The sequence below is a fragment of the Peromyscus maniculatus genome, chromosome 6 (genome assembly GCF_049852395.1).
Source record: "Peromyscus maniculatus bairdii isolate BWxNUB_F1_BW_parent chromosome 6, HU_Pman_BW_mat_3.1, whole genome shotgun sequence".
NCBI lineage: Eukaryota > Metazoa > Chordata > Mammalia > Rodentia > Cricetidae > Peromyscus > Peromyscus maniculatus.
This window is the reverse complement of record NC_134857.1, coordinates 111,079,814-111,103,145: the sequence shown is the minus strand read 5'-3', so window position 1 is coordinate 111,103,145 and position 23,332 is coordinate 111,079,814. Positions and strand designations below refer to the sequence as shown.

General features: G+C 43.8%; 2 protein-coding genes across 11 annotated transcripts in view; one reads left to right on the top strand and one right to left on the bottom strand.

Annotated features, from left to right (window-relative positions):
• The window catches only part of Sgms2 (sphingomyelin synthase 2), an 86,937-nt gene extending 76,050 nt beyond the window's left edge, over positions 1-10,887 (top strand). For 9 of the 10 annotated variants that reach the window (XM_015992888.3, XM_015992882.3, XM_076574995.1 and 6 more), the window contains exons 4-6: positions 710-863; positions 4,716-4,882; positions 6,828-10,887. In XM_015992888.3, the coding sequence (XP_015848374.1) occupies positions 710-863; positions 4,716-4,882; positions 6,828-7,031 (525 nt within the window). In that variant the 3' untranslated portion in view covers positions 7,032-10,887. The remainder of the gene's footprint in view (positions 1-709; positions 864-4,715; positions 4,883-6,827) is intronic. The other variant, XR_013052367.1, reaches the window with a different exon arrangement.
• The window catches only part of Lef1 (lymphoid enhancer binding factor 1), a 272,799-nt gene that overhangs the window by 48,464 nt on the left and 201,003 nt on the right, over positions 1-23,332 (bottom strand). The window lies entirely within an intron of this gene.

Here is a 23,332-nt window from a genome sequence, read left to right as displayed (position 1 = left end):
ATTGACTCTTTCTTGTGTGCTTACATTTTAATAGGACGTACATTTTTCAACTGCTGCTGGACACTCCTGCTCTAGCCGGTCATTGTTTCTTATGACATCATCGTGGTTTAGAGAGGCTTCTGTACCCTTGACCCCAGTTTGGAGCTTCGATTCCTTGTGATATGCTTTCCTGACCAAAGCTTTGACAGCTTGCTGGTACAGCCCCTAATGTGTCCTTTAAATTGTGAGATGGGTTTCTTGTAACCATGTTTCCAGCATACGCCAATGAGGCTGTATGCAGGCTTGATAAGGGCCGCCCACTTAACACAAGGTACCGGCAGATGCGGCGTACAGCTTAGTCGGACGGTAATGACCCCAAATCCTCACTTCTCCTGCCAAAAGGAAACAAAGTAGCTTCAATCTGCCTTTTAGCACATAGTGATGAAGTCATTGGTTATTAATATTTTTAAAAGCTTTGCCCAAGGACACACCACCACTAAAACGTATTATTAGTAACAGACTGAATAATTTAAAACATGTCAATAAGCCCTACCAACATAATGAGGAGAACCTACTTGAAGGAGTTTCCTCTTGGAATATTTTTGACTTTTTATGTTAAAAGGAAAAATTTGAAATGAAGATAAAAATCACAGCCTGATGGCTTTCCTAGCTGAAACATGACTTTGAGCGGCTTGTAAACTAACTCTCTTCTGTGTTTTGTGTCACTCAGCTCAATGGAGACTCTCAGGCAAAAATACAGCGGATTCTCCGGTTGATTTCCGGTGGTGGGTTGTCCATAACGGGATCCCACATCCTGTGTGGAGACTTCCTCTTCAGCGGTCATACGGTTGTGCTGACACTTACTTACTTGTTCATCAAAGAATGTAAGTCATAGTTCATTCCCCACTGAACAGATGGCTGTGGTGGGCGGGGTCCCAGGGCTGGGATGACAGTCGGGAGAGAGATGTCAACTCTGTGCACATGTGCACTTTATCATCCCACCTAGTCATTTGTGACCCGAAGCCTGTCATCACCTTTGCATTAAAAGCCCAGGCGTTTCTGTGTCTAACACTTATATCCATATGCAGTACATGTTGGGGGGACAACCTACTTCATCTCTACACAAGCTCCAGGGAATCCCCATTAAATGGGATTGCCACATTTCTAATACATAATTATTATGTGGTTATGATAGTGTGGTCTTTATGGTTCTAGTTCTGGCTTTTGCCCAAGGAAGTTCCATCCATAGAAGGTCGATCCATCATTTTCTAGTCCAGAGGTGTGCTCTCCAATCTGTGGCTCATAGGACACTCACAGGAGATGGGCGGGTGGGCGTGGCCTGTCCCAGTAAAGGCCTCTGTGCTCAAACACGTGAAGTCGTGAAAAGAAAGCACCCATGTCAGTTGATTCAATATCTAAAGAGCACGTGATAGGACCCCCAGCTCACAGATAGTAATAGTTCTATGCCTAGCACTAATCTGAGCCCTTGGCACACTGACTCCATCCTCTGCCCTCCCTCCACTTTACATGTGTGTGCAGGAAGTGACGTGGCTATTATATACAACTCCAGTTTTTGAGGATTGGGTGTCCAAACTCAATCTGACTCCAGAGATTGTGGTCTTAATTTCTTGGTTCTGTTAGAAATTTTAGAGATTTTTCAGCTGGGGCAATGGCTCAGACAGTGAATGATTTGCTATTGCAAAACATGGAGACCTGAGGTTGAGTCTCTAGCGCTCCTGTTAAAAACCGGATGTAACGGCCCAGGCCTATAATCCCAGCATTGGGACTGTACAGTGCGGAAGGGGCCGGGGAGGTGTCCCTGGGGCTTGCTGGCAGCTAGCCTTGCTGGATCTGTGAGCTTCGGATTCAGTGAGAGACCCTGTCTCAAATTCAAACAATAAGACAAAGATCAACTGAGGAAGACATTTAACATTGACCTCTCCAACCAGCCTACACACACACACACACACACACACACACACACACACACACACACACACACACAAAGAAGGAAGAAACAAAGAGGTCAGTTCAAGTTCTCTCTCTCTCTCTCTCTCTCTCTCTCTCTCTCTCTCTCTCTCTCTTTTTTTTTTTTTTTTTTTTTTTTTTTTTTTTTTTTTTTGGTTTTTCAAGACAGGGTTTCTCTGTGTAGCTTTGTGCCTTTCCTGGAACTCACTTGGTAGCCCAGGCTGGCCTCGAACTCACAGAGATCCGCCTGGCTCTGCCTCCCGAGTGCTGGGATTAAAGGCATGCGCCACCACCGCCCGCCCTCAAGTTGTCTGATCTCATAGGATTGTCTAAGAATATCCACTTATTGATAAACCTGGCATAGTTTTCTTCCTCCCCTTCAGAGCAAGAAGAAAGGCAAGTTGTGATTAATTCTGTATATGATATATAGAGGCATAGTTCTCTATGGCAAAATAAAGTATCAGATCTACTACCTAATGTAAATTGAGCTGCGTCCCCAGCCCTCTGTGTACACCGGACAGTCTGTGTTTGTACCTGTCCTGTGGTCACTGTTTAGTCATTACCTGTCTTGTTTCCCTGAGTAAGGAGTGGCTCCAGTGGTTTGGAAAGTCTGCTTCTAGAAGAGCTACTGTTTATATGTGATTATTCTTCTGCCTTTTGATCATTCTGGGCTCTTTCCTTGCTAGCACTCGTGTTGAGAGTGGATTAAAATTCAGTTGGGAGAGCATACTGGATCAGGACCATTTCATTAGTTAACATGAAAGACTTTAATTGCACCAATATGCTTGCTGGAGCCTGGATTCTTTAAAAACTGTGCTTGCAGAAGAAGGCGTGGCTGTTAATACTAACTGTCTGGCCTCATCATCAATGGGTTTTCATAGTGCTTGCCACCGCGCTGGGTCCATCGTGTCTGTTTAATGCCAACTCGGCTGGAGAACCCCCACCCCCCAGACAGCGAGGTCCATTCCTTGTCATCTTTTCACTTGATGTTATCCCTGTGGCTAGCAGGGGTTGAACAAACAGGATTCTCATTTGCCATTTTGATTTCAAAATAGCTTCTACTAGCTGGGTATGTGTAATCTTAGCACTAAGGAAGCTGAAACTGGAGGATTGTTAGTTTAAGGCTGGCCAGCCTGGGTTACATAGTGAGACACTTTCTCACAACAATAAATAACAACAAAACAAATCATCTTATTCTTGGGGGGTAGGGAGGAGAGTGGGTCGTGATCTCAGTGTGGTAGCATCATAGAAAATGCATTTTCATAGAACATGCGGGGTTTCCCAGAATTCCTAAAAAAACTAATTTCAATACTACTAGTAGTAAAATAGCCATTCCAGCCACATCGTTACTCTTTACCCATTCCAGCTTCTGGTGATCAATGATACAGAATAGTTATCATGTGCCCAAACATGTTAAGCTGTTAGTAAGTCCCTGATGACCTATGTGGAGAAAAGTGGGTCAGAAATAGAAGTTCAGGAGGGCTGGAGACCAGTGGAACTGGAGAATGCATTTAATGCGACCCTCAGCATTGTCAGGGTTACCTCAACTTTCAGGGTTCTAATGCAATAGCCACTGGACTGGATTTGCCCCCCCCCCCCCAGGCCTTTCCTGGTATTTCAGTCCCAGGATTCTGTAAACTATCTTGGAGATTTTAGCATCAGCGTGAAGTAATTAAATGATGAAGAAGAAATTGAAATGAGAGAATCATTTATAGGGCTATGGTTCTGCTCGGGAATCCACAGAACTGTAGCTGATTTACCAAGAATCACTTTGTGTACGAATGATAACTGATAACCATTTAGGCCATTGTCTCTGAAGTTTCGGGGATTGAGTCTTTTGCTCTTCAGCCATTCTTTAAAAAAAAACTGAGCACGTGTGATGCTATGAATGTAAACAAAGTTTAACATGAAGTTGATTTCAGTTTATTAGATCATTAAACTTTTATTGTGAACCAGTAAAGCTTTAAAAATAGAAAGAGAAAAAAAAGGAAGGTTACCAGATGGCCAGATAACAGGAATAGTCTGTTTCAGCCATGTCTGTCATGAACATTTACATGAGAAGGACTTGGGGTTGTGATGCTACAGCCACAGTTCTCTCCCAGCTGGTCAGTGGCGCGAACTTCTCAGTCGCCTCAGCAGGAGGTTAAAGGTCAGCTCATGGAGGGGCAAGAAGCCAGAGCTTTCCACTGGAGAGCTGCACCACTGCTTTTGGCAATGGTGATGTAAAATTGCTGAGAGTCAAATCTTGCTTGCCGCACTGACATTCCCCACCACAGATTCATAACTGAAAAAATAAAAGTAAACTTAAGACCTCAAAGTACCCCTGCTTTCTCACTTTGCCCCCCTTATTTTCATAGAGCTTTTCTTTAGGCCCTTACTATTTCTCTTTCAAAAGGGTCATGTATGTGAGCCAGTATGAGCCAGTTCTAGCCAACCTACATAACGATTCTATTGTCTTCCATACTTAATAGATTGTTGAAGGTGGGCAAGGCCTGGAATATCTCTTGTTACCCACCAACCTCCTGAGAATGACTGCCATTCATTGGCAGTGATCCCCTGTGCCCTCTCTCTGGGTAAACTGAGACAGTTCATAGCCATAGCAGTCCTAATGGTCCTGCCCGAGGTTATTGGGACAATATTAAGATATAGCTCGGTGGGAGAACATTTCCTTAGCATGTGCAAAAGCCCTGGGTTCCCTCCCCGGCCAGTCGGTCGGCCCATGAGTCCATCTCGGGGAATCTTACTGCCTCTGTTTCTCTGCTGTGCAGATTCGCCTCGTCACTTCTGGTGGTATCATCTGGTCTGCTGGCTGCTGAGTGCTGCTGGGATCATCTGCATTCTTGTGGCACATGAACACTATACCGTCGACGTGATCATTGCCTACTACATCACAACACGGCTCTTTTGGTGGTACCATTCCATGGCCAATGAAAAGGTGAGAGCAGTGAAGACCCTTGGGTGAGGAGTGTCCGCTGTGTGCCGGGGACCCACTTCCGTAGATGGGGGTTTTAGAGCAGTGAAGACCTTGGGTGAGGAGTGCCCGCTGTGTGCCGGGGACCTACTTCCGTAGATGGGGGGTTTAGATAGCTGCATGGGAAGGACTGTTGTTACCACCCAGATACACGGTTTGATCAGTCCAGCTAAACTTACTGTCAGAGCTGCTTATTTTAAAAAGTAACCGTGAAAGAAGGTTAAGGACACTGTAAAATCGTTGACAGCCTGTTTTGCCAATTCAGCTGATTTGTACTAGGTTTGAAGGACTATGTACTCCAACTGAAAACCTAGGAACCTTTTCTGTAGAGCATTATGGCACAGCTTGGTGAGAGATGTTCCCTGCCTTGTTGACTATATTTTGGGGTGATCAGCACCTCTATCTTCCTTTCTTCCTGTTCCAGGATGACCCCCATTCGGTGTTTGTTTTGTTTGTTTGTTTTTGTTTTTGTTTTTTGGTTTCTTCGAGACAGGGTTTCTCTATGTAGCTTTGGAGCCATCCTGGAACTCATTCTGTAGACCAGGCTGGCTTTGAACCCACAGAGATTCGCCTGCCTCTGCCTCCCAAGTGCTAGGATTAAAAACGTGTGCCACCACCGCCTGGCATGATGACCCCCATTCTTATTCCATTCACTCTGTTAGTGCTTGCTCAAATGCCACCCTCTTACCTCCATCCTGGGAAGCTTCCCATTTCTCTTGTTCTCTCCCTTTGGGGACAAGGTTGCCTAACCCCCATGACCCACCCAGGCTTTTCTAACCTTGGTAATGTTCTTGCTGTAATACGGTTGGTCTGTGTATCATTACTGATTTATCTTGGAATAGATTACCCCATGTTGCTGTACTGTGTGTGTGTGTGTGTGTGTGTGTGTGTGTGTGTGTGTGTGGTGTACATGTGCATAAAATCTATAAGCAACTGGCTTGTCATTGCTGAACAATCTATTCAGAGCTCGTGGTGTCCACAAATAATTGTTTTCTATGGGTCCATTTATTTGGCTCTGCTGCCCAGTCGCTAGCTAACTCTGTAGTCCTCTGCTGAGGGATGTCGTTCTATATGCTGTGAATACGTGTTGCTCTGGTTGGTTGATAAATAAAGCCTATTTGGCCTATGGCAAGGCAGCTTAGAGGCAGGCAGAAAATCCAGGAAAGAGACAGCAAAAAGAAAGACAGAAGCGGAAGAGATGCCATCCTGCTGTCCAGGGAGCAGAATGTAATGATACATAGGTAAAGCCACGGAACACATGGCGACATATAGATTAATAGAAATTGGCTGAGTTTAGTTATAAGAGCTAGCTAGCCAGAAAATTGAGCCATTGGCCATGCAATTCGTAATTGATATAAAAGCCCTTGTGTGTTTTCTTGGGTCTGAGCGACTGCAGGACCGGACAGGATACAGGAAAACTTCCAGCTACATTAGGTGCCCAACATGGGGCACAAATCCACAACCCTGGGATTCAGAGTCCCATGCTTTACTGACTGAGCCAGTGTAGTCCTCTGCTGTCTTTACCTTCTTACGTGCTGATCTAGATGCTTCCAGACACCTAAACCAAAACCTCCATTTTTCTTCTTGATTATGTTCAGCCTTCCGAGTTTTCCTTTCACTCCTCCTTGGCCCTTATATCTGACCACAACACATCCTGAAAATACTTCTCTTGAATGCCCTCCACGCCTATTCCTGAGCCTCCTCCTTAGAGAACTGCAGGCCGAGGTCTCATGAGCCACAGAGGGCAGGACATGGGGACCAAGGTCAAGGCAGAGCTGGGGAAAAGGCAGGACAGCAGTTAGTGCCATGGGTTTTCACTTCTGTTACGAAATAATCAATGCCATTTAATTGAGAAGTCTCGGCTGCAGTCATAAACAATGCCTCCTTTTATTTTCCCCACCCTTAACAGAACTTGAAGGTCTCTTCCCAGACGAATTTCTTGTCTCGGGCGTGGTGGTTCCCCATCTTCTATTTTTTTGAGAAGAACGTACAAGGCTCCATTCCCTGCTGCTTCTCCTGGCCGCTGTCCTGGCCCCCTGGCTGCTTCAAGTCATCATGCAAAAAGTATTCACGGGTCCAGAAGATCGGGGAGGACAATGAGAAGTCGACGTGAGCCGTGCCAACCCGGCAGCAGCTTTTCTACCAGGAGAGTCCGTGCTATAACCAAAGACGCAGCTTCATGTTTATTTTCAGAGTACTGACTGGTGAATGACGTGGACCAAATTTTGTGCGAAAGATCGGAACAACGAATGAAGTATTACCTTTTGGCTTTTTTTTTTTTTTAAATTCATCCCAAGAAACGTATATTTTCCTGCAGCTCTTCACTCGTGGGTGACGGAGTCCCCCAAACTGGGATTTTAAAGAGGTGGCAAAGAACACACTGTGCCTCTCCTCATTCTTCCTCCACTTGCACATTCTTTCCAGGTTTTGTTTTTCCCTTCAAGGTCAGAAGAGTTTGCTAATGTTTTGAATAAAATGTCTGGATATGTACAGCCATGGTGTGAATCCAGGCAGTGATGGTGGGAGCGGGTTTCCACCTCACAGCTCACGGAGGGCATGCCACAGGTGGGTCCGGGTCAAGTGCACTTTGCCCCGTCTGGGGGAAGCTGGGGTGCTGTCTGGGATTTGCTTTGCTGCTACCCCCCCCCCCCAATGCACTATGTATGACTTTTCCTCTTTTTTTAACTTTTACCTGATAATTTTATTTTTAAAGAAGGGGTGTTCCCAGGGGCGTGAGTGACACACCCATGGATTTTTCACTTTCAAGTCTCTATGACAGATACACAGGAAGCATGGGGCATTTCTGCTGTCCACGTTAGAGGCTGCCTGCCTGGAGCCCAGGGCTGTTAACCGCACTAGCACAGGCTGTAAACACACATGCGAAGTGATGTTCACACTCATGGGGGGCACAAGCGTGCTCCCCTTCTAGCTTGGGCCCTGCTGTGATGTGCTTCTGATTGGAACCTAGAGAAAGGTTTGGGCACATTCCATTAAAACAATTCCTTCTTCGTTAATACTGTGCTTTGCAGGAAATGCAAGATGGATCCCAACGGTTTACTGTTTCCTTGCCTTTTAGCAGGGCACTTCTCTCTCTAAGTGCTCCAAAGGGCGCACACCACCACTGGGCAATTTGACTTCCACCCTGTGAACATGACACGTGGTGCTGCACTTACCCTCACCTACAACTACATAGGAGCAGGGAGCTAGGCTTGGGGGCGCATGCCTTTAGTGCCAGCACTCGGGAGGCAGAGGCAGGCGGATCTCTGTGAGTTCGAGTCCAGCCTGGTCTACAGAGTGAGTTCCAAGACAGCCAATGCTGTTACACAGAGAAACCCTGTCTCAAAACAACCCACCACCACCACCACCACCCCAAAAAAGAACAGGGGACAGCTATGTCTAATATTGAACAGATTTTAAAAATCTGGTGGGTTTAAGAATATCTGATTTAATGTGTCACTCAGTGTTAGTGCTTCTTTGCATAATCCCGCCTTGATTTCTTAACTACTGGAAGATTAGCTTGTGAAACTTCCAGTTAACGGTGGAAACCGTTCTCCGGCTACACACTTGTCAGCATGGGAGCAGAGGGAAGTGAAGCAGGGTGGTAGGGGCGGTCGCATTCACACCGATGAAATGGGATGGAGAACATCCTCGGGTTTATCCTTATAAGCTAGTTGGCCTCGAGTATTCAGAATTAAACTTTCACTTGCTTGGGGGAAAAAAGCACAATACAGATTTGTTCAGAAGGGCCATTGCCCTCTGGTGCTAAAATTCTGTGTATGTGTCCAGAATGTCTGTTTTTCTGTGCTACTAGGAAGGTAAAGGAAAGGGCTCTGGATTCAAAGGCAAGAGAGTAAGATTCTCAAATCTGGCTATCTTCACTAGAGTGGGAAAGAAAGAAAGAAAATAAGTGAGGGAGATGTCCAAGTTTCAAGATGTGAAAGAAGACCAAAATTCATTTCAATGTAGGAAAGCAAATTGGAGACTCAATTTAACATGCCATTTGGGATATAAAATGTAGACAGTTACGATGCTGCCTTTGAAACAGTAATTTTATGTTTGAGATGGTCTCATCTCACTGTGTAGCCCAGATGGACTTCCCATTTCAATCCTCCTGCTTCAGCTTCCAGAGTGCTGGGATTGCAAGTGTGTGCCCCCATGCCTACCCAGCCAAAGTGGTGAATTATTGCAGCACCTTTTCTTTGCCAATTAAGATGCAGATCTTGCCAGGCGGTGGTGGCGGCACATGCCTTTAATCCCAGCACTTAGGAGGTAGAGGCAGGTGGATCTCTGTGAGTTCAAGGCCAGCCAGGTCTATAAAGCAAGTTCCAAGACAGGCTACAAAACTGCACAGAGAAAGAAACCCTGTCTCAAAAAAACAAACAAACAAACAAACAAAAAAGATGCAGATCTCACCTATTACCTGTGTTTTTGTGAGCCCATGCTTTTGGCTTTCCTGTAATATAGCACTTCTGGAAAATGCCAGTAATATATAATACACATACAACATGTTACATGTTTTTCCTGAAGCTTACCAATGGAAATGGAGTTCTTTCAAACTTCATTTTTTGAGCTTCTCCACTAGATCCGAAAAAGGAAGCATCCTTCCCCCAGTCCCTCCTGGGCTAATTGTGGCTGTTCTTTGAGTTACTGGCAGCTCATGAAGCAGGCTTTACTGAGACAGAAGGCTGGCTGAGAGTCAGCTCATGAAATCTCTGGGCAGGTTTGTGGCCGTGGAGTCTTTCTTCGCTGTGTGTCCAGTGCCTCCTAGTGGCAGTATGTCATGTCTGGAATACAAATGCTACTTTAAAAATATGTTTCCAATGTTTCTGCAAAGTTTCTCGGGTTTTTTTGCCTTTTCGTTGTTCAATATTTTTTTTTTGCCAAAATTTCAAAATTCTCATGGAAAAGAAGGTATTTTAAAAACATTGTAAATCCTTCTCAAAGGGAAAGCACTCAGAATCTGATCAAAGAGAATTTGCAGGTTGTTTTACCTCTTGTATCACAATCATTAATGTCTAGTCTATAACTACCGGACTGTGTTTACTTCAGAACCCGAAGTCAGCTGTCTTTTTTTATTTATGTATGGAACTCACTTCATTTTTAATTAAAAGTTCATATCTTGTTCCATAAATATTTTAAACTTTTTGATATTGTTTTGGTTTTGTACTATAAAACCGATTAAAAATTTAAGCTGGTCTTAACACATTCACCACTGTAGTGTAAGGTATGAGAAGGAATCTTTTAATAAATGAGTTTACACGTCTTAATCAAGTATAAGTTATATGTATTGTGTTGGAGCCTTTTCTATGTTTATGTGTGAGGATTTCTGATATTGTTTTTAATGCCATTGTTGCAATAATTTAGCCCCTTTGACTCATATGACAAAATACATTTTATGAAGAAGTGCTCTTGAATTCGATATCCATGTACTGAAAATCATGTCAGAGGTACCCAAAGATAAGTTTTTATACAGATAGACGCCTCATAAGTGCTGGTTTATTACTCATTAATATTACTGTACTGTGTTCTTAGGGGATCATGAATGGCAAGGGTGGGTCCCTGTAGAATTATTTTAAACTAGCCTTTAAAAGAAAGAAGAGAAACTGTAAGCTAATCTAGTTGCCAAGTGTAATTCATTTTTAATTTACCTCCCGTGCACTTCATGCTGCGAACTGTATGGTTAGTAAGTTACAGTGTATCCGCACACGGAATCTCTTCCGAGCTCGAGAGGCAGAACCGTATGGTTAGTAAGTTACAGTGTATCTGCACACGGAATCTCTTCCGAGCTCGAGAGGCAGCCTGTTGCATTCTTTTGGAAATTTACTATCCTGTTTCCATGTGTTAAGTGCCTTGTTGTGAAGTAAGATTTAAGTCTAGAATTCATTATTTTCCTGACCTCTATTTTTCATTATGATTATCTACTGTGTGCTGTTGTGATCATTTTATTAAATGCTTACATTTTAATCAAATATATGTATTTCAGTCTCTTCTATCCACTACTATCTTTTACATTTTAAAAAGTTACTGTTGTGTGAGTGTGAGTGAGGGGCGGGGGGAGTGTATGTGTGTATGTGTATGAGTGAGTGGGGGGGTGAGTGTGTTGGGGAATGAGTGTGTGTGTATGAGTGAGTGGGTGGGTGCGGGTGAGAGTGTGTGTGTATGAGTGAGTGTGTGTGTATGTGTGGGTGTGGGTGGGTGAGTGTGTGTGTGAGTAAGTGAGTGTGTGTAGGTCAGAGGACAACTTTGTGGAGTCCGCTCTGTCCTCCCACCTCTGTGATTTTTGGGGATCAAGCCCAAGCCAGCAGGCTTACACAACATGCACCTTTAACCCCGAAGCCTGCTCCTAGGCTCTTAATCACTCATCTGTCACGTGGGATTTAAGCTGAAGTTCTGTATTCATTGTCGGTTTATTTTAAGAGAATTCTTTCTGTTTAGAAATGTACTTTCTATGCATGTGAAAACATTCTGGGAGGGATGTAGGAATATGACTTCAGTTGATATTTACCTTTTAAGTGCCTGTTTGGCAGGGAAAACTAATTTTTGTTCCTGCTCAGAAGAGGAGATGTGTACTTGGTTTCTGACCTACAGATGCCTAAAGCTGTATTTGCCTAATAAATACAGTGACATCAGCAGCCTCTCAAAAGACATAACAGTGTTCCTTTCCATTCGGAAGACTTGTTCTTCCAACGCTTTTTAAAATGAGTTACTTAAAGGAACTGTAAGTAAACTAAAGCTTATTATTTTTCTACCCATAGATATTTTTTTTTAATTTTTTTAACTTTATTTAATATGCATTGGTGTTTTGCATGCATGCATGTGTAAGGATGTCAGATCCCCTGGAACTGGAGTTACAGACAGTTGTGAGCTGCCATGGGGGTGCTGGGAATTGAACCCGGGTCTGAAAGAATTCGGTACTCTTAACTCCTGAGCCATCTCTCCAGCCCCTCCTACCCATAGATTTAAGGTTAAAAAAAAAATTAGATCGGTCATGAGTGAAAAAAAATCAGTCATACACTCCAAGATTCACAGAAACAAACTCACTAGTCTCCAAAGACAAGGAGAGTCCTTTCTGTCCCCCCAGTTCTGATGGAAGTGTCACATCGGGGCCCCAGGGTAATGACCTCAACTGGACTGCCTAGCCATTTCCAAGGCAGGTTTCAGAAGGTTGTTTTTGGACTCTGATGAAGATGAAAGAAAAGTTAGTAAAAACAGTCCAGAGGATGAGGTGGGGCTCGGAAAGACAGTAAGTCTCAGAGATGGAGTTGTTGGATGTAGTGCAGACTTTCTCCCTGGGCTGCCTGGAAGTGATGATGAACAACAGTCCTCAGAGGAGGTGTGCCACGTCTGCCAGGGTGGCTGGAAAGCTCATCCCAGTGATGGCCACCCTGTTTGGAACACTGGCAAGATGCTGTGGCAGCCTCAGCTGCAGTCTGTGCTTATCTAGAATGTGTGACACGAGAAGGTGATGAGAATTTTTGTCCGTTGCACTGGGCGAGACAGGAGCTCCCACTTACAGGCTGATTGGTTCTTTTGTTTTCTTTGTAGGAAGCTCCTGGTGGGCTTCCTGTGGGGGCATCAAGGTCTCCCAGTGCTTTCAGAAGTGCTCATGGAAGTGAACTGTTCTGGACCCACAGTTCTCTTCTTAAGCTGCCTCTGCTAAGGTGCCAAGAGGCAGTTCACATGCCAGAACTGTGTGCAAGGCTCCTGAGCAATAGCACAAACTTAAAATGAAGATGAAAGTGGTCGTAGGAAAATTGGTTGTCATCCGTGCTGGGTGAGTGGCTTCTATTTCAGCTACTGATTTTAGAGTCAGGATGTAGTATTGTGCCTAATAGTCCTGGCTTCAGGATCACACACAACCATGGATGAAAGGCTCAGCTAGTGTCCCTGGCAAGCTGGTACAACCCAGCCCCACCACCTTGGGAAATAGGGCAGTATCATCTCTGTAGTCAGAAGGTTTCTCTGGTCCCGCCAGGCCCCACAGTCCCATGGCCTACTTACAAAATAATCACTCAGAAGCTTATATTAATTATAACTGCTTGGCCATTAGCTCAGGCTTATTACTGACTAGCTCTTACACTTAAATTAACTCATAATTCAGCCGGGCGGTGGTGGCGTACGCCTTTAATCCCAGCACTCGGGAGGCAGAGCCAGGCGGATCGCTGTGAGTTCGAGGCCAGCCTGGGCTACCAAGTGAGTCCCAGGAAAGGCGCAAAGCTACACAGAGAAACCCTGTCTCGAAAAAACAAAAACAAAACAAAAAAAATTAACTCATAATTCTTATCGATGTTTAGCCACGTGGCTTGGTACCTTTTCTCAGTTCTGCCTTGACTTCTTGCTTCCTCTGTGTCTGCCTGGTGACTCTTTACTCAGCCCTTCCTCTTCCCAGAATTCTCTTCATCTGCTCACCCCACCTATACTTCCTGCCTGGCTACTGGCCAATCAGCATTTTATTTATCAACCAATCAGAGCAACACATATTCACAGGATACAGAACGACATCCCACAGCACATCTCTATGCCTATTTTGTTTTTTTATTTTTTGAGACAGTGTTTCTCTGTGTAGCTCTGGCCATCCTGGAACTCACTCTGTAAACCAGACTAGCCTTGAACTGAGAGATGCACCTGCCTCTGCCTACAGAGTGCTGGGATTAAAGGCATGCACCATCACTGCCCGGCTTTCTCTATACGTATTTTAACAATGGGCTCAGCTCCAGAGTGTTCTCTTCAGAGATCATAGTCTTGCAAAGAGCCTTCATTGGCTCCAGATGATAATGCCATTCTGTTTGGAGGCGACTAAAAGTTGTGTTGACATTCAACTTTGACATTTTTATTTATCTCTGGAGCGACAGGAAAACAGCAAAGTAAGCCTTGTTCACCAGGTCCCCGAGGGCCAGCCTGTGCCATACACCAGAGCTGCTGACAGATCAAGCTCTGCCAGCAAGATGCACTGCAAACTCACCCATAATGCTCTGGTGGTTTGGAGGAGATCTTGGGCATTTGAATACGTGGTGAGGATTAAGAGGTGTGGCCTTGTCGGTGGAAGCACGGCACTGGGGTGGGCTTTGAGAGTTGGAGATGCACCGTTTCTAGTTTACTCTCTGCTGCATACTTGTGGCTCAAGATGAGCCCTCCGCTTCCTGTTCCTGTACCATACCTGCCGCTTGCTGCCCTACCTCCCTCTAATGGCAGGCTCTTACCTCTCTGGAACCAGAAACCCAAACACATCCTTTCTTCTCTAAGCTGCCTTGGTCATGGTATTTTATCACAGCAGCAAAAAGAACTAATACAGCTGCTAAGTCACATATTGAGAAGTTCATATCACTAACTGGGGTCCAGGAAACAGGGAGGCAATCACTTCCTTGGGTAGATTGTCACTTGATTTTACTATTGCTTCCTTTCTAACATTTTAGCAGAACTTCAGTTTCATCCCAATGCATCCTGCCATGGGCCCTCAGCATCCCTCTTAGCTTATGTTTAGTGGGCATGTCAGAGATGCAAGGCCACAGTTCAGAGTTACTCAGTGGCGATGCACACAACACCTATGTGGCATCCATCTTAACTTCCTCATCGTCCTCCACCATGGAGGTTGGGACACCAGGGAGTCCGAAGCAGCCATGCTGTGACTTTGGCTGCTGCAGTGCCCATGTACTATAGGGCCCTTGGTCTCTGACCCGGGAGTCCACACTAACTTGTTGGCTTTTTACGAGGTCTTAGCTGCTTCACCAACATGACAGTTAGCACTTCCTTTACTTCTAATAAAGCACATAAAAAAATAAGAAGCATAAAACTTGCATTGCTACCTGGGAAGAATAATGGATTTCACACTGTAAGACGAATGGTCTTATAAAGGAAATAACCGGAGCCAGGTATTGGGGTGAAAGCTGAAGGATCAGAGAAGCAGAACAAGCCACATCCAACCTCACCTTGCCAGCTCCTCAGCCGATCTTATTTCCTCAAATGAGTCGTCATCCAAATGGATCTCAGCTGAAAGCCTAAAAGCTCTAGTTCCTGGTCCTCATGCCTTATATACCTTTCTGCTTCTTGCCATCACTTCCTGAGATTAAAGGCCTGTGTCAGTCACCATGCCTGGCTGTTTCCAGTGTGGCCTTGAACTCACAGAGATCCGAATGGATCTCTGCCTTCAGAATGCTAGGATTAAAGTGTGTGCTACCATTGCCTAACCTCTATGTTTAATATAGTGGCTGTTCTGTTCTCTGACCCCCAGATAAGTTTATTGGTGTGCACAATATATCAACCACAGCACACCACTCTGCATACCTATAAAGTGAACATTTAATTCAAATGTGGCATGTAGTAAGGCATAGCACTTTATATACAGTCTTTGGTATACATTCTTTAGGTTCCCCCAAACAGTGATGTAAGAAAGTCAAGGAAGAGGGGGTAACCAAGTTTCATGAGATGAGAAGGTTCCTAAGTGTTGCAGATAGTCCTGGAGTTTTGTCTCCGCTGACTGACTTTTGCTACCTTCCTGTCATAGTTCCAAGACCTCAATCACAGCTTGTTTATTAAAGTCGCATCTGTCTCCATTTCAAAAGGAGAGACTTGGCTTCTTGTGCAAAATGACCTTAAACTCAAGAGAACCCTCACATGTTCGCGCTCACAGGGCTGTTAAGAATAAAGCACTTGTCAGCTCAGCCCCGACAGAAATTCAAATTGTAAAGGCTCCTCTACCTGCTGTTTCCACATTTTTTTTTTTTTTTTTTTTTTGGTTTTTCGAGACAGGGTTTCTCTGTGTAGCTTTGTGCCTTTCCTGGAACTCACTTGATACCCCAGGCTGGCCTTGAACTCACAGAGATCCGCCTGGCTCTGCCTCCCGAGTGCTGGGATTAAAGGCGTGCGCCACCACCGCCCGGCTGTTTCCACATTTTTTTAGACACCAATCTGATACATGGGTTGTATCCACTATATCTTTCCAGAAACTTTTAGAAAAGTGAGAAATTCCTAGAGTGGATTTTTTTTTAACCTAATAAAATAAGAACTGTTCATTCAATAAAGTAATCTGTGTTTCACCCAAGCGCCCTTGCATCTGATGGTGGAAGAATGGCCATTTTATCCTGCTCTTTGGTACTGGAAGCTGTCTGGTGTTATGCTAGAAGCCGGGTTACTGTATCCCGCTGCTGATCAGCGAGCTGACATGAAAGGCCTGCTTACGTATATTGAGACAAACACTAGAGACTTCAACCATTCTCCACTTGTCTTGAGGCTAAATGATATCAAAGATAGTAAGCCCGAAGGTAGACGTAGATGTTAGAGGCCATTCTGCACCACAACAGCTTTCCTAAATGAGGTAATGAGAAGCCTGCTGCTGGAGCTACTTATGCCACAACTGCCCCAGCTGGGGGCCTTGTTCAGTGTAGTGTGCTTGTCAATATGTATAAGGCCCTTGGTCCCTTCCCCTGTACTTCACCCCAAAGCTGCCTAAATTGAAAAGGATAAATGTAGCACACACTTAACCAATGGAACAAGGTAAAGTCACAGGAGAAAACTAAACATGTCTTTAGACAGACAATAATGAAAACCTATAGGAAGCAACAAAAAAAACTCTGAGATTCACTTTGGGGGCCAGCGAGATGGCCCAGCAGGTAAAGGAGATTACTACCAAGGCTGACGATCTGAGCTGGAGTTCTAGGACCCATGTGATGTCGAGAGAGAACTGACTCCCAGCTGGTGTCCTCTGACCTCCCATGTGTACCACACACAGCATGAACAAGCAAGCACACACACAAACCGTCAATCAGGACCCTCTGACAATCAACTGGAAAGACACCAAACCGGCTGACCGTCCACATTCAAATTAATAACGTTAGACTCTTCTGCCAAATATAAAAACTAACTAAAAATTGTTGTGGGGATATTTATTTACACTTCATGAATATGTGTCTTTGTTTTGCCTCACCTGCCTAAGGCACCTGATTGGTTTAATAAAGAGCTGAATGGCCAATAGCTAGGCAGGAGCAAATAGGCGGGACTTGTGGGCAGAGAGAGAAACTAGGGACGAACCTAGGTGCACGAGGAGACTCAAGCAAGACACAGAGGGAGTCAGACATACAGAATGAAGGAGAGGGAAAAAGCCACCTGGCAAAACATAGATTAATACAAACAGGTTAATTAAGTTATAAGAGCTAGTTGGGAATAAGCCTAAGCCAAAGGCCAACCTTTCATAATTAATAAGTCTCCGTGTCATTATTTTGGAACTGACAGTCCTTAGGAGAAATTTAAACAAGAAAACCCTACAAAAAAAGTATTAAAGACTTTAAGAGCTAAAATCATAAGACTCTTGGAAGAAGCATAGGGCTCTTCATTGGTTACTGACTTCTCAAATAAGATAACAAAAAACAAGCCATAAAAATGTTGAACTTTATGGATATTAATTTTTATGTGTCCAAAGGACAATAAATATCCTAAACAGAGTGGGAGAAATATATGTGTAAAATATCTGATAAAGAATTAATACTCAGAATATTGAAAGTGCCCCAAATCAACACCAATAAAAATAACCCAATTGAAAGCTGGAGAAAGAAGTTACATAGCTATCTATAAAATATTTAAAGTGCCAGAAAGTCCATGGAAAGATATTCAGCCTCAACAATCATCAGAAAAACTCAAATCCAAGCCACAGTGAGGACAGGGGTATAGCTAGATCAGAGGTAGAGCAGCTTCCTAGTAAGTATACACACATCACAGTATTAGCAGAAAATAGTATCAGCAAGCAGATAGTTGGTCAGATAAATTTCAAAATTCTGCTAACCATTGACTAGAATGGATATAATACCCACCCACCCAGGAGTCAGCAAGTAATAGCTTGAAGGCTAGGTGTAAGTTCTACCTCTTTCTATAATATTTTACTGGAATATTTCCATGGTCATTCATCTATGTATAGTTGATCTCTGAAGAGCTACATAAATTTTGACAGCCCATATAACCCCCACAGCCTAAAATGTTTTCTATTTGGGCATTTACAGGGAAATGTTGCTGATCCCTTAACCACATATATTAGTTAAAAACGAGTTATGGGAAAACAACATAAAAATGTCAAACTATGGGGGTCCTGGCAGACATCATGGCCAGTTGGGAAATGAAACATGAGAGACAAGAAGAAAACTTGGTCCCGCAGCACTTAGCCAGGCTGGTTCAAACTTCAGGAGTCTGACCCTGAGTGATTTAGTTTTTAACATATTTTCTTAGTTAGAGTTTCAGTTGCTGTGAAGAGACACAATATCCACAGCAACTCTGTTATAAAGGAAAACATTTAATTGGGTAGCTTATAGTTTCAGAGATTATGTCCATTTTCATCATGGCATGTAGGCAGACATGATGCTGGAGAAGGAGCTAAGACTTTACATCTTGAGCCACAGGTGACAGGAAGTGAACTGTGTGCCACACTGGGAGTAGCTTGAGCATAGGAGACCTCAAAGCCCACCCCCACAGTGACACACTTCCTCCAACAAGGCCACACCTACTCCAACAAAGCCACATCTCCTAATAGTGCCACTCCCTTTGACTTTATGGGGGCCAATTACATTCAAACTACCGTATATATTTAAGCACAGTATACCTTTGGAAAAGGATTTTCTCATGACAATTATCACAAGGCTTTAGGCATGAGTACTTCGAAACTTCTTTGCAAAGCACATTTCTTTTGCAAAGTACCTGTGACCTCTTCTATAAGAATGGTTTTAATGACTGAGAAACAATGCTCAGGATAAGGGTCTAGGGAGGAAGAGTTTGGAATAAGCATAATAGCCAACTCTTTTGCAAAGCATATGGGTCCTCTTTCATAAGAATGGGTGATTCGGGTGAGGGCTGGCTTTGCAGATAATAAAAGATCACCCAGGCTATTTAAACAACAGCCACTCCTGTCTTCTGGATGGAAAACAGGTGTAAATTCTTTCCCTTGAAAAGTGTGTGAGTTTAATGTTCCTGGTTTCTCTAGTACTATCTGTGAGCAGGTGGACCTCACGCCCTCCCTATGCATCAAATGTTTCATTCATGTGTCAACAAATATACCAGTATTGTAAATAGAAATGTTTCTAATGACAATATATACATAATGTAATTAAAATCACTTCCAAGTAGAATAAAAAGATGAGAAATATCTCCCACTTTACAGTTTCTATAAAAACTATTTTTTTAATCTTTAAAAAACCCTTTTGATATCCTTGGTCCTCATTGACAGAAGTGAGCTTAATTCTTGGGCTCAAGGCACAGTACAATCACTTGAATCAAGGAAGTAACATGTTTTATTGGAGGAAATGCTTTGCCTTTATCTTGTAAACATACTTTATTCTTTGGGGTTTGGTTAAGTTTGTTGTTCTGATAGGCCAGGTTCAACACTCAAAGTCCACTTGGGAAGGGCCACATAGAGCTGGAGGAATCCTGGAGTGTTTGCAACCAACTCACTCATGTTATCCAGTGTAAAGCACTCACTCAGGTTTGGACTGAGGGTCTGCAGTTTCCATATAATAGGAAGGAAAAAAGGTGTGGGAGACAACAGAGATTTCAACAATAAAAACCAACCACCATGAATCAGTAACAATAAAGCTGGCTAACTGAGAGTATTTCTTAAGGGAATTTTACTTTTTAATCACCTTATTTTCTACCTCTGTGGGGACATCTCAGACATCAAACTTTCTGTGTCTTCTAACCTCCCACACTGTGCCTTTTTTTCAGATACTGGTTTCTATTAATTTTTATGTTTTTACTTACATTGTGGAGATGCAATTATCCTATAGTGAAATGCTTCCATTCACATTTAGTAAAATGCATATACCAAATAAGTAACGAGTCTATCAAATTCTAGAACATTCCTAATGACTCCAGAATGGTGTTATTCCTTCCATGCCTTTTCCATTGCTTGTTTTGATCCAGATCACCTGGGTTAGTTCTGCCAGATCTGGAACTTCATATTCATGAAAGTCCGCGGAACACCCCACAAAACAAAGACCACCACTCACAAGTGTAATCAGCAAGAGTGTTGCTTATTCCAGCATGCAGGGGTCTGCCAGCCAGACAACAAAATGGCTGTGACCCCAAATGGAGCTCTCAGGCTCCTTTTGTAAGTAGCTAGAAGGGGGATGAGGTCATCCTGAACATGATTGGCTTGGGGCTCCTCTTCCTGCTTTACCAGGGTGCAGAAACCAAAACTGAAACTAAATTAAAACTCAGGCCTAGTGGAGGCTGAGGCCTGGAGAAGCCTAGCCATAGTGCTGCTGTGGCCCCTCAAAAGTACGCAATATCCTGTTTTGTTGAGATGTGGTTTCACTGTGTTATGTAGCCCTGGCTGTCCTGATCTCACTCTGTAGACCAGGCTGGCCTTGAACTCACAGAGATCTTCTTGCCATTGCCTCCCAAGTGCTGGGATTTAAGGGCTGTGCCACCACTGCCTGGCACAATATACTATTTTTGACTGGGCTTCTTCACTCAGCATGATAGTTTTGTTAAAATTTACCCATGCTGTGGGGTGTATCATGATTCCTTTTTTTTTAAACTGGAGAGTAGGAACATGTTCATTCCTGACCTCAGTGTCCTGTTTGTAGGGCAACTGACTTGTTTCAATTTTGGAATCAGACAAGATACTTGTCCCAATCCTGGCACAACTCTGTCTAAATAAAACTTGACTCTGTTACCTTTGAAATTCTGCTTTTATTTAGGTCTTCCAAGGGGGTGCCTCCATCACCTCAAGATAAATCATAGTACAAGCGTGTGACCAAGGGGTGTGAGATGGATAAAGTGGTGCCCGGTAGAAGATGGGCAGGTCTCTTTAGCCATCATTCAAAGCAATAAAGGCTACATTCAGCAAGCAGTACCTTGGCCAGGTTTAGCAATCAACCTTGGGAGTGTTGGCAGAGTTGCCCATGGTCACTATCAGGCAGCACATTGAACTCAAGGTATTATAAGGGTATCAATAACTTAGTGAGCAGCAACAAAGCAGTAGACATTTTTGCTGATTGTTTGATTTAATCCTTATATTTGATGTAGGTACATTATATATATACTCTCAACTTCAGAGTACAGCCTGGGGAGGCATAGGATGTTATGCACCTAAAGAATTATGTAGCTGGTCATGGTGGCACACACCTTTAGTCCCAACTCTTGGGAAACAGAGGCAGGTGGATCTCTCTGAGATTAAGGCCAGCCTGATCTACATACCTCATTTCGGGCCAGCCAGAGCTACACAGGAAGACAAAAAAAAAAAAAAAGTATGTAATTCATACAAAGCCAGTATTCTAAGGAGTGCATGCAAAGCAAAACAATAAGAACATGAAGCAGAGCAGGTGGGGAGTTAAAGCCCAGTGGCACTGTACAGCTAAGTAGTATTAACAGTGTTTCTACTTTCTCTTTCCACTGGTATTTTACAAAACCTTCCTAATCCCTGAATCCTCTCTGTCTGTGCTTACTGACTCAGAAAGAGTGAGATGTGTGGCACAGACTTCTCTGAGGCCTTAGAGACCAGTTCCACAATTGTGGTTTTACAAGTTGAGTAAATTAACACTGCTCTTGATAACAAGCTTATTTAGATAGTTGGCCTATACAGTTACCGACAGCTTCAGCCAAACCCCATGCCAACCAGAAGGATTTCAGGAGGCAAGGGACTGGTTTAAAACTGTATTCGGAGCACCAATCAAAACAGTCATCTTCCTCAATGTTGTTGCCATCTTTCTTTCCTACCCAAAAGACCCTCCTATGTCCTCTTCATGTACTGCTCCTGGTTGTAACTTGATTGATTTGTTTAAAGGGAAAGATGTAGCAGTGTTGTATAACCGTTTCCTCTGTGATTAAAACATTCTATCCTGCAGGAAGCTCCTCAAGCAGGAAGATAAACAAGTCAAAGTCACTTCAGGAAGTCCCCAAAACTGACCAGATTCATTAGACCCCCTCCTTGCCAGACTGAGCAACAAAAGCTCCAAGTCCCCCTAAGAGGCAGCAGGGTCAAGCTTCAAAGAAGACTCCTAGATCAGACCAGGTTCCTGGAAGAAGTAGAAACCAGACAAGCTGCCTGGAAGAAGTTTAGACCAACTGAGGCACCTGGAAAGTACATTTTCCAACCTGTCGAGCTGCCTCCACGCTGTGCAGTGGGCTCCAGGTTCCCAGCTTTTGTGAGCTGTCACCCATGATGGGGTGGGCTTGGTAATACAGGTGATCTTTTAGTCATTTCTGCTTCTGTAAGTAACCCCTCCCCCATATTGCTGAAAACCCCCAATAAAACTTATTTGTTCACCAAGTTGGACTTTGGTGCTATCTATACTTTGGTCTGTTGTAGGTTCTATCTGGAGTGAGAAGATATGTGTGTTTTATCTTCCCAGGGAAAGTTTTGTCACACAACCAGCAGAAAGTGTCCCTTTACCTGGCAAGAATACCCTGCATTTAATTGAGAAAGAAGCTGGATGAGTTATACTTGAGGTTTTAAATGGTGCCCAGTGTTAGGAAGAACACTGTGGTCTTTTATATGAGTTTATAAGATTGCCACCAAGGGCTATAGATAGGGTAGCTAGACGGCAGGAATTTACTTCCCATGGTTCTAGAGGCCAGAATTCAAGATCAAAGTATTTCCAGGGCCAGCTTCTGAGGCTGATGCTGCCTTCTTGCTGGGTCTGCACATGGCCTTTCTTCTGGGCCCTCGTCCCATCGTAGTCTCCGGTGTGACTATGGAGACTATGACCACTTGACCTCAGGTCCACTCACATAGCCTCATTTTAATTGAATTATATCTGATACAATCCCTCCCAGACGTGAGGGTCATAGTCTGAGGAATTGGGGCATACAGTTATAACTCAGCACATAACACAGCTATTAATGAAAGTAAGAGGATATTTAGGAAAAGTCATGAGTGCAGCTGTGTCTTACCCAAGAAGGAGGCTGTTGGTTGTTGAATCGGGTCAGTCTTCAATCACCCTCCAGATCTAGTTTCATGTATATGCTGTGATGGTTCTGGGGGCAGTGAAGGGAAGAACCCCCTGCAGAGACTTAAATCTTCCTGGAAGGCAGAATTTCACAAGCAACAGAGTCCAGTTTTATGTGCACAAAGTTGTGCAAGGATTGGAAGGGGTATCTTAACTCCAAAATCAAAGCAGTCCACGTGTTTGGTAGCAGGGCAGTGGCAGAAGATAAGGCAAACCAATGTGTCAGATAGATACCCTGCTCTGCCATTAAAAAAGGGACTGAACTGTTAAGTAATTTGTGAACTGAACTTTCCTATAAAGATGGAAGTGGCATGTGTTCTGAGAGAAAGGCGTCAAGAGAAAAAATGACACACTGAAGACTGTCCCTGGCAACAAGCGGATGAAAAGTTAAAATGCTCTTCTAGGTGTAGTCTTGCATTCCTGCAATCCCAGCATTTGGGAGGCCAAAATAGGAAGACTACCAAATTTAAGGCTGGATTGATTTTGAGTT